Genomic DNA, 11,570 nt, shown 5'->3' on the forward strand with positions numbered 1-11,570 from the left:
CCCCGTAGAAAGCGCCATACAACCCCCCTGCAGATAGTGCCATACGGCCCCCCTGTAGGGAACGCCATACAGTCCCCCCTGTAGATAACGGCATACAGTCCCCCTGTAGAAAGCGCCATACAACCCCCCTGTAGATAGTGCCATACGGCCCCCCTGTAGGGAACGCCATACAGTCCCCCCCTGTAGGGAACGCCATACAGTCCCCCCTTGTAGGGAACGCCATACAGTCCCCCCCTGTAGGGAACGCCATACAGTCGTCCCCCCTGTAGGGAACGCCATACAGTCCCCCCCTGTAGGGAACGCCATACAGTCCCCCCCTGTAGGGAACGCCATACAGCCCCCTCTGTAGATATCTACAAAGGGGGCTGTATGGCGTTATCAAAAGGGGGGCTGTATGGCGTTATCAAAAGGGGGGGTTTGTAAAAAAGGCACTATCTACAAGGGGTTGTGTGACACCCAGGGAAGGGGGGGCCCCAGTCAAAAGTTTGCTATGGGGCCCAGTCTTTCCTAGTTACGCCCCTGGATGTAGCCTCTGTCGCCTGGTGCCGATGTGTCCTCGCTCGTCCGACACGATGCAGGACCTGGGGCAGGAAGTGACGTCAAAGCGTGATCTCTCGAGAACACGCTGTGTGTCTGTGCACTGCCAGAAGCTGGGTGTTAACGAAGAGAAGTGGATGATGCTGATTCGTCAGCATCATACACTTCTATTCACAATGCCCAACTAGTAAAACAAGTAAAAACGCCCAGATGTACACACACAATACACGCCCACTTGGACTTAACTTTAAACACGCCCAGTTGTACTTAAGAAAGGCTCATTTGCATAAATATAAAAATGCTCATAACTTGGCCAAAAATGCTCGTTTTTGAAAAAAAAAAACGTTACTGTAATCTACATTGCAGCGCCGATCTGCTGCAATACGAGATAGGGGTTTGAAAATCTGGTGACAGAGCCTCTTTAAAGAGGCTCTGTCACCAGATTTTGCAACCCCTATCTGCTATTGCAGCAGATCGGCGCTGCAATGTAGATTACAGTAACGTTTTTATTTTTAAAAAACGAGCATTTTTGGCCAAGTCATGACCATTTTTGTATTTATGTAAATGAGGCTTGCTAAAGTCCAACTGGGCGTGTTTAAAGTAAAAGTCCAACTGGGCGTGTATTATGTGTGTTACATCGGGGCGTTTTTACTTCTTTTACTAGCTGGGCGTTCTGACGAGAAGTATCATCCACTTCTCTTCAGAACGCCCAGCTTCTGGCAGTGCAGACACACAGCGTGTTCTCGAGAGATCACGCTGTGTCGTCACTCACTTCCTGCCCAAGGTCCTGCATCGTGTCGGACGAGCGAGGACACATCGGCACCAGAGGCTACAGTTGATTCTGCAGCAGCATCAGCGTTTGCAGTTAAGTCGATGTAGCTACTTACCTGCAAACGCTGATGCTGCTGCAGAATCAACTGTAGCCTCTGGTGCCGATGTGGCCGACACGATGCAGGACCTGGGGCAGGAAGTGAGTGACGTCACAGCGTGATCTCTCGAGAACACGCTGTGTGTCTGCACTGCCAGAAGCTGGGTGTTAACGAACAGAAGTGGATGATGCTGATTCGTCAGCATCATACACTCCCATTCCTAACGCCCAGCTAGTAAAATAAGTAAAAACGCCCCGATGTACGCACATAATACACGCCCAGTTGTACTTTTACTGTAAACACGCCCAGTTGTACTTTTGCAAGCCTCATTTGCATAAATACAAAAATGGTCATAACTTGGCCAAAAATGCTCGTTTTTTAAAAATAAAAACGTTACTGTAATCTACATTGCAGCGCCGATCTGCTGCAATAGGAGATAGGGGTTGCAAAATCTGGTGACAGAGCCTCTTTAAGCGAAGGTATATAAAGGAAGTCTGGCCAATTGTAACCTCCCCTACACATGTGGTAACAAAATATACTGATGACTTGCACCACCCCTAATTATACAGAAAGAGTCCTCATCTGATACCTGAGTTGATGTCAATGGGCGTGGTGGTATTGCTGATGTAAACAGAACAGTGTAGATGCAGCATGGTGTAGATCAGGGGTCTCAAACTCGGCCGGATAATTGGGCCACATATAGAAAAAATTTGTAGTTGACGGGCTGTATTACTTTAAAATTTGATACAATACAAATTAATTGTTAATCAATTAGTTATTTGAACTACTATAACAATACTACATTACTATAATAATAATAATAATAATAATAATAATAAAAAATTACTATAATAATACTACATTACTATAATACTACTACATTACTATAATAATAATAATAATAATAATAATAATAATACATTACTATACTAATACTACATTACTATACTAATACTACATTACTGTAACAATACTACATTACTATAATACTACTACATTACTATAATAATACATTATTATACTAACACTACATTACTATAATAATACTACATTACTGTAACAATACTACATTACTATAATACTACTACATTACTATAATAATAATACATTACAATACTAATAGTACATTACTATAATAATACTACATTACTATAACAATACTACATTACTATAATATTACATTATTATACTAATACTACATTACTATAATACTACTACATTACTATAATACTACATCACTATAACAATACTACATTACTATCATAATACTACATTACTATAACAATATTACATTACTATAATAATAATAATACTACATTACTATAATAATACCGCTAGTTTTAAACTTAATGGAAATTTGCAAGTTTTCTCCATGTGCTTATTTTAACAATCCAGTTTTCCAGTATAAGGCGGGATTCACACGACAGGGTTTCCCGGCCGGGTGCCGGCCGTTCATAACTCGGCCGGCACCCGGCTGCATTAGGAATAATAGACCCCTAATTGGGCTATACACATGACCGATTTTTTGACGGGCCGGGAAAATCGGCCGTCAAAAAATGGGACATGCACTATTTTCGGTCGGGTACCCGGCCGCCCGGCTCCCATAGAAATCTATGGGGCCGGGTAATACACGGCCATCACCGGAATGTGTCCCGAGTGATGGCCGGGTCTACCGTCGCTCGTGCACTCTCTCCTCCTCCTCACAGCGCAGAGTGCATGTGAGGAGGAGGAGTTGATGCCATTCGGATGAATGGCTACGCTGGAGATACTGTGTGGCAGGGCCGGGGTGTACAGCAGGTGGAAGGGAGCGCTGCACTGGCTCCTGTCCCCTGCTTTTTACGGTTCCCGACTGCTGACTGTATTTTTACGGCCAGCGGTCAGGGTCCTTAAAACCCGAGCCATAGACTTTTTACGGCTCGGGTTTTAACTTGCTGCCCGCGCGATCAGGCAGCTGAATGTCGGGTCTCCGGCTGTCAGTGACTGCCGGAGACCCTGAGGAGAGGATAGAAGCAGCTTTCGCTGCTTCTGTCTTCTCTGATTACTTGTACACAGCGCTCAATGAACGCTGTGTATAGGAATAGTGACAGCAGCAGCTTCGCTGTCTCTATTCCTCCCGGTGATCATGTGACTGGTCACATGATCGCCGGGTGCCGTTAGTGACAGACTGCTGCTGGGTCTAACTAGACCCAGCACAGCCCAGTTAGTGACAATCTTCACTATGAGAGGGCTGATTTCCCCTGTAACTGGGGCTGCTGTGCAGCCCCAGTTACAGTGGAAAAACATGGTGTAAAAGAAAGAAAAAAAATATAAAAAGTTCCAAAAAGGTCTTTTTTGACCTTTGAGGGACAGACCATAATAATAAAAAAATAAAAGTAAAGTAAAGTGCAAAAAATTCATCCGATTAAAAAACGGTCAGGGAAAAAAACGGATGCAAATCGGGTCCAAATCGGCCGGTAAAATCGGCCAAAAACTGCCGATTTTCCCGGCCGACACTCGGACCCTGTCGTGTGAATGAGGCCTTAGTGTCGCTAAATGCAGTCCGGCAGCTCAGTTGGCAGTATTTGGCAGACACACGAATGTCCAGATTAGGCAGCCCCTTTTTAGATAGTGCCACAGAGCCCTCTGTAGATACTGCCAAAATGCCCTCTGTAGATACTGCCACACACCCACCCGTAAATAATGCCACAGTGCCCTCTGTAGATACTGCCACACACCCACCCGTAGATAATGCCACAGCACCCTCTGTAGATAATGCCCCAGTGCCCAGTGTCCGTAGATAATTCCACAGTGCCCTCTGTAGATACTGCCACAGTGCCCTCTGTAGATACTGCCACAGTGCCCTCTGTAGATACTGCCACAGTGCCCTATGTAGATGCTGCCACAGTGCCCTCTGTAAATACTGCCACAGTGCCCTCTGTGGATGCTGCCACTGTGCCCTCTGTAGATGCTGCCACAGTGCCCTCTGTAGATGCTGCCACACACATAATGCCTCTGTAGATAATACCAGACAGTCACGACAGGGGATCCTCCTGGACCGGAATGTGATGTCAGGGGCAACCCCTGAGCTAGTAGCACTCTTCCTTGGACTCCAGCTCTACTCCTGACATCACTGTTCAAATATGGACAGTGATGTCAGGGCATCCCCAGAGCCAGAGTCCCAGGCAGAGCGCTACTAGTGCTCTGCCTGGGACTCCAGCTCTGTTCCTGACATCACTGTCCATATATGCACAGTGATGTCAGGGGTAATCCCATAGCCGGTGTCCCGGGCAGAGCGCTACTAGCACTCTGCTCTGGGACTCCGACTCTGCAGAAAGCTCCAGACATCGCTGTCCATATATGGACAGCGATGTCAGGGGTTTCCACAGAGTCTCGGAGCAGAGCCTGTACTAGCGGCTCTGTGTCCCGTGGGCCGCAGATGACAGCCGTGTGTTTGAAACCCCTTGTGTAGAACATGGTGGCATGCAAATTGTGGGCGTGGCCCCCAGACCATATGTCTAGGGGCATGTGGCTAACCACCTCTAAAAGTTAGGCTTTGAATAAGAGAATTAGGCATGACCACTGTAGTAACGGGTCACATGATGTGTATGACATCACATGCACGAGGGGTAGGCATCAGAGCACAGTAACTTGCCCAGGGGTGTATCCATATATGACCTAATAAAAAAGGCTGTAGGGGAAGGAGTAGGCATGATTACAATATAGTGGTGTGACGTGACCATGAGACATCATTTATTGTTCAGGCACTTGCACTTTTCTGTATTTACCTATGTATTTCTTGCTATAGGAGGTTTTTAACCCCTTGAGGACACTTTTTGATTCTTCATTTTTATTTTTCACTTCCTGCCATAAAGTTTTTATTTTTCCATCAATAGAGTAATAGAGTAGTGTGAGGGCTTATATTTTGCGGGAGGAGTTGTAGTTTCTATTGGTACCATTTAAAGTACCATATCATGTTCTGGGAAGCTGAAAAAAATATATTTGCGTGCTGAAATTGGAAAAAAAAATTTGATTCCCCATTATTTTTTGGGTTTCGTTTTTACGTCTTTCACCGTGTGGTAAAAACAACAACTTAGTTTTATTCTGTGGCTCAATACGATTACTGTGATATCAAATTTATATAGCTTTTTTTTATATTTTAAAACGTTAAAAAAAAATAAAAACCAGTGCGTCCTGGTGCGTTAAGGGGTTAATATTTACGTGTAGGGATCTTTGCATCATGGGTTTGTTGTTGCATTTTATATTCTGTATTTTATTTTGTAGCTAATAAAGATGTTGTATTTTGCATTATATTGGTCATCCTGCCTGTATTTTGTGATAGGAGTATTTGCAATGTGATATATTTAGGAATAATATTATTGATTTTGGTGCTTAATACAATAGAAAATATAAACATTTTTTAGCTTCCTTGTATTGTATTTTTACCTAGGTCACAGAAAGATCCCGTCATGTGGCTTCCTCTGCTGGTGTTGGTGGGTCTTATGCTTCTGTACAGATGGCACAGACAGAGTCAGATACTGGAGAATCTCTCCGATAAATATGTGTTCATCACTGGATGTGATAGTGGATTTGGAAATGTGCTGGCAAAGCAACTGGACAAACGTGGAATGAAGGTTCTGGCAGCTTGTCAAACAGAGAAAGGAGCAGAAAACCTGAAGAAGGAGGCATCAAGTCAATTAAAAACAGTAATTCTAGATGTTTCAGACAGTCAGAGTGTCAGCTCAGCTGCCAAATGGGTCGCTACTATTACCGGAGATCAAGGTGAGTAAAATATTCTAGAATTTTTTTTTACTGCATCTAAACACCCATCTTTATAGTGTTCAGGACATATTAAAAGCAGTCCAAATCCCCATATTTATGGAGCTGGCTTGTAAACTTGTAATTTCAGGGTACATGCATGTGGCTGTATAACCTCTGAGTTATATGGAGCCATAATAGGGTACCCATAGACTTTTATGGGGTCCTATTGTACCTCTGTATGCTGCCAAATTCATTAGGAGGCATGAAGGTTTTATCTGTCTATTTCCATAAGAATTCAACAGAAAAAAAACCGGTGTAAATCCACATTGGATGCTGTATTAGGAAAGTCCTCTCCTCAACATACATCGGGTAATGCATCGGGAGCACTACTGAGAGCCAGAACCGCTTATCAATGCTGATGGTTTACGTCTGTGAGCAATGCAAATGGGGAAAGGAATGATCTATGAACTATGGGGAAAGGAAGGATTAGCACCCCTCTTCTCTGCCCTGGCTAGCACACTCCGAGGGTTGTGAACACAGGAAAATGTCTCGAAGACAATCGTTTACATATACAGTCGTATATGTGTGTGAATGTGTCTTCCTGGATGATGGTGACCACAGACCAATGTCTTAAAATTCCCTAAAAATATGAAATTCTCAAATATTAAGTAACTTGTTAACCAAAGTTTTCTCTGTGTTTTCCAGGTTTATGGGGTCTCGTGAACAATGCTGGTTTTGGATTGTTTGCTCCTAATATTTGGCAAACAAAAGCAGATTTTGCTAAAATGCTAAACATAAATTTATTGGGACTCTTTGATGTAACAATGAACTTGTTGCCTCTCATTATGAAGGCAAAAGGAAGAATTGTCAATGTTTCCAGCTGTGGTGGGAGACTGCCCAACGTTGGGGGAGGATATTGCCCATCTAAGTTTGGTGTTGAAGCTTTGTCTGATAGCCTTAGGTAAGCATAACATATGTTCCAGTGTTTGGTAGTGCAAAGGGCCTCCAGCTGTGCAGTACGGGTTGTACAGCTGTCAGAGGCTCAGGCAAATAAGAGGCTCTAATTCACCTATGGGCTGCCATCCACCAAATACCCACTGGTCGCTGCATGGTAGCTACCAGCTTATAAAATGAAAAGGTCCTATTAAATAGGCATTTATTTACAAACTTGGTTCCCAACACGGTGCAGTTTATTTTAAACAAGTGTAAATGCACAGTCCCCATTTACTACAATTCTGTTTCTCCTTCCCCAATGGAACCACTAAATATATGGTATAAGCTTTAGAGGTTGCATAAAGATCATATTATTCTCCATTTCAAAATCAGTGGTGGGTAACTGTGCTTGAGAAGAAGTATGAAAGCCTTCCCCAGGTGCCCACCCAATGTATATAATTGAGTTGGGGTTTCCATCTTTTCCTCCCAAAAATTCTGGGCAGGTCCAGAATTTGTTTACACGTGCTGGTTTTGTGGCATTTTTTTTGCTGCAATTTTCTGAAAACGCTGCAAAAACTAGTCATGACACTGCTGACGTTCCTAGGCTCAAATGGGCATGCCAAAGGAGGTATATTCAACCCAAATAAGAAGTAATTGTCACGTTGGGTTCGTGGACCCACTGGGCCGTACCGCTTTGGCGGTATGGCAGCTGGCCAACAGGGCGCAGGTAACAGTCTATAGTTCATATAGGGTACCTGTGGCAGCTCGGACAGTAGCAAGGCAGGCTCGGCTGGGACTAGGCAGCAGGCAGACGTCAGGCGTGGTGTAGCAGGACAGGCGTGGTATGCAGCACAGCACGACTACAGCTCAGCACGGCACTTGACCAGGATAGCACGGGATACAGGATACAATGGGAACTGGATGACACTAGGAGACCATTTGCATAGACAAACTTTGGGTACGACAATAACGCTCAGGCATGGGAGGAAGGGGCTGGGCTCTTTTTATAGCCCAGGGTGCTCTGGGAGCAATCAGCTCAATCTTCCACCTGCGTGCGCTTTGGCTTCTTAAGTCTGGACTGAGCTCGCGAGCGCACCCTGGTGGTCACTGTGGAACAGGACGGCCATATGTGCAGACATCTCTGTTGAGAAGTGCGTCGACTGGATGGAAGGAGTTTGTGGTCAGCGTCCACGGACATTACAGTAATCTGTCTTATTATGCAAATATACTGACACTTGCTTTTGTCAGAATTTTTTTTTCCCAGCACCAGACTCCCAGTGTAAATGCCAGAAAGACCAGTGGTTTACCAGCCTAGTGGCAACCCTAAATTGGGTAAAAGATGGATGTTGACTCCATAATAGGAAAATTAGCACCCCTGACCAGCTGCCCATATGATGACAAGAAACCAAAAAGTGTTGCTGACATCATGGGAAAGTCCGATATTGTAGAGCAAAATTATTATTTATTTATTATGGCTAGGCGTTTCAACACAGTACCTGTGTTTTCATCAGGCCAAAAGTATTGAGGAATTACAGCAAACATGTCTTATATAAGCAAACAAAATAGGGCTTACTGATTAATAAAATAAAAAAAAAGTCAGAAAAAAAACCAATGACATCACTGACAGGCTGAAGATGGGTGATGGACATGTAGTGAAATCAATCAAAAACAAATACACAGATACTAGTTTTAAGAATACAGAATAAGGAATATAAAATAAAAGGATAAAAGGGAATATAAAATAAGGAATACATTTGCCCATATGAGCCCTGATGGCGGCCAAAGGTAGGTAATGTAGAACAAGTGAAATAGAAAATTCCAAACCATCCAACACAAAGCTCCCACATTACCAAAAGATCATACCAAGTCTGGATAAGCTCTACTTTATACGAAGTCAGTGTATCGTAATAGTCTTGTGGAAATTGGGGCATTTAAAAGTTGATGAAATTCTAAGGGTCACAAAGCCAAAAGGTCGTTTTGTTTTATATTATTATTATTGTTAGCATTTTGTTTATCCTACAGTTGAAAACTAATAACTGATTGGTTGTTATTTAGAACAGCGTTAAAAAAGTGTTACAATTTCAACAATGGGGCCTCCTTAACTGCTCCCATGCTGACAACTAGGCCAGCACTTTCCTATGGATTTAATTGTGGTCACGCCACTTACACCACCCGGGGCTTTGCTTTCCTCCCTCTCTCTCCTGTTCTCCTCACTCTCTCTGCTGTAAGCCGCAGCACTGCTGTGTTACGTCTCCTACCCCCCACCCACCCCCCCGCATGCCGGGCCAGGACAACTGTACCTGCCCGGCATGTAGTAGCGCTGCTGGGCGCTGTTGTCATGACAGCACAGACACTCACACTGCTCAGGCGCTGTGCTCCCCCACTCTGCCCACCACCTTATCCACTCCTACTTCAGAGGGGCAGTGTCACCCCCATACATGCATCCTCTGCAACCCCTTTATTTATGTCCTTGGGCAACAAGGACTCCTCTTACCACTATTGAGTGGGTTCTTTGAATATATAATTTTATGTCAGTGCAACTTTCACATACTTTATCTAATTTTTTCAATGCAGAAGGGAGCTTCGTGATTTTGGAGTGAAGATCTCTATTATTGAACCAGGTGCCTTTAGGACAGGATTGGGGTCAACAGAACCTCACTTGAAAAATCTAGAGCACTTGTGGTCGAATCTTCCTGCAGAAACAAAAGCTTGTTTTGGAGAACTGTACTATTATCAATGTAAGTCAACAAGTTCTTCTATTAGGGGAACATTTCCATCTTACAGCTCTTAAAGTGATACATGTGACAGCGAATACACAAAGAGCTGATTATTCACATTATGTGTGTTTCATCAATAACATGTATATTATTTTTATGTTTCACTTATGCACACAGATGCCCAGGGCTTAACTTCTCTAATTGGCACTGCCAGCTCCAAACTCTACCATGTCACAGACTGTATGGAGCATGCCCTGACTGCTGTTTATCCATGGACAAGATATTCTGCTGGCTTGGACTGCAAGCTTTATTACCTTCCTCTATCTTACTTACCTACTGTCTTATGTGATTATCTGCTGTGTCGATCATCACCCAAACCAGCACGTTGTATCATGTAAACATATATATTTTTATATTCCTCACTGCAGTTACAATATATATTCTTTGACAATATGCTAGGTATATAGAACAATATTGTTATTGTAATCTTTATTAAAGTAACTTGGATTCCAAATGGTTTCTTTTTTTCCTTTAAAATTTATTGCTAACACATCTAATATATAATATGTAGTTGCTTTTGCTAACATTTTATGGGGTGTCATTCTTAGGACTACCACTATTATCTCTAGTAAAGACTGTGCTGGCAGACCACAAAGCCTCAAGAACCTTACACCTCTCAGTGGGTTCCTCCATAATTTGTAAAACCTCACACGATACAAACATTTGGGAAAAGTGAAATGGGACAATGGCGGAGGTCCCAAAACCTATTGGTCCTTGGAAAAAAGAAAGCAATATGCTGCCACCTATGATTTTTCTATGAATACATTGATTATCATATTAATTATACTTGGTTTTTGTATCAATTTACTGTATGTTCATTTTTAAAACTGTAAATAAATGGAGAATAAAAAGGTAGTGTTTCTTCAAGCCTCAACTAAGCAGTTAAAGAGTTTGAGAGAAAAATATTATAGCAGCAAATACAGTTTTAAGGGGTTGTCTGGGCAAGGGGTGGTTTGTGATAGAGATGACCTATCCATAAGAAGATGCATGGGTGTCAGGAAATGAAGAAATATACATTTTAGACAATTGTCTGCTTCCAACTTTGAGGCAACAGTTATTGGAATGCATTTTTTGTTCCAGCATGACTGTGCCCCAGTGCACAAAGCAAGGTCCATAAAGGCATGTTTGAGTTTGGTGAGGAGGAACTCGAGTGGCTTGCACAGAGCCCTGATCTGAACCCCATCGAACACCTCTAGAATGAATTGTGAATGCGAGTCAGACCTTCTCATCCAACATCAGTGTCTGACCTCACAAATGTGCTTTTTGTTGAATGGCCACAAATTCCCACAGATCACACCAAAATCTTGTGAAAAGTCTTCCCAAAAGAATGGAGGCTGTAATTGCCGTAAAAGGGGGCCAACTTCATGTAAGTGCCCATGGTTTTGGAATGGGATGTCTAACAAGCCTTTGGCCAGATAGTGTTTTTTACCTCAATCTAAATTAAAAAATCTTTGGCACTGCATTACTTCTGTGGATATTACTTTTTGTTAAATATTAATAAAACACTAATTGATCATTAACAGGAGAACACATTTTGGGCGGTTATAATTAGCACAGTTAACTGTCCCTGGTTGCACCCTGCAATTGCCCTGGCACGATCCCTGAAGGATAGAATGTAGAAAACAGTGTAGCCTCCGTGAAAAGGGCAATCCTGGCAGGAACCAACTCCAAATGGCCCTGACTCAAAGGGGTTTTCCTATATTGGACATTTATGACC

At 43.0% G+C, this 11,570-nt stretch overlaps 1 protein-coding gene across 2 annotated transcripts in view; it reads left to right on the top strand.

The window, feature by feature from the left end:
* LOC142742374 (retinol dehydrogenase 7-like) overlaps positions 1 to 10,708 on the top strand; it is a 53,420-nt gene extending 42,712 nt beyond the window's left edge. Inside the window, exons 2-5 of one of the 2 annotated variants that reach the window (XM_075852019.1) lie at positions 5,833 to 6,164; positions 6,849 to 7,104; positions 9,651 to 9,814; positions 9,971 to 10,708. In XM_075852019.1, coding sequence (XP_075708134.1) covers positions 5,852 to 6,164; positions 6,849 to 7,104; positions 9,651 to 9,814; positions 9,971 to 10,191 — 954 coding nt within the window. In that variant the 5' untranslated portion in view covers positions 5,833 to 5,851 and the 3' untranslated portion in view covers positions 10,192 to 10,708. Of the gene's footprint in view, positions 1 to 5,806; positions 6,165 to 6,848; positions 7,105 to 9,650; positions 9,815 to 9,970 lie in introns of both variants that reach the window. The other variant, XM_075852020.1, reaches the window with a different exon arrangement.
* Positions 10,709 to 11,570: the final 862 nt, after the last annotated feature.

Source organism: Rhinoderma darwinii, chromosome 2, assembly GCF_050947455.1.
Source record: "Rhinoderma darwinii isolate aRhiDar2 chromosome 2, aRhiDar2.hap1, whole genome shotgun sequence".
NCBI classification, from domain to species: domain Eukaryota; kingdom Metazoa; phylum Chordata; class Amphibia; order Anura; family Rhinodermatidae; genus Rhinoderma; species Rhinoderma darwinii.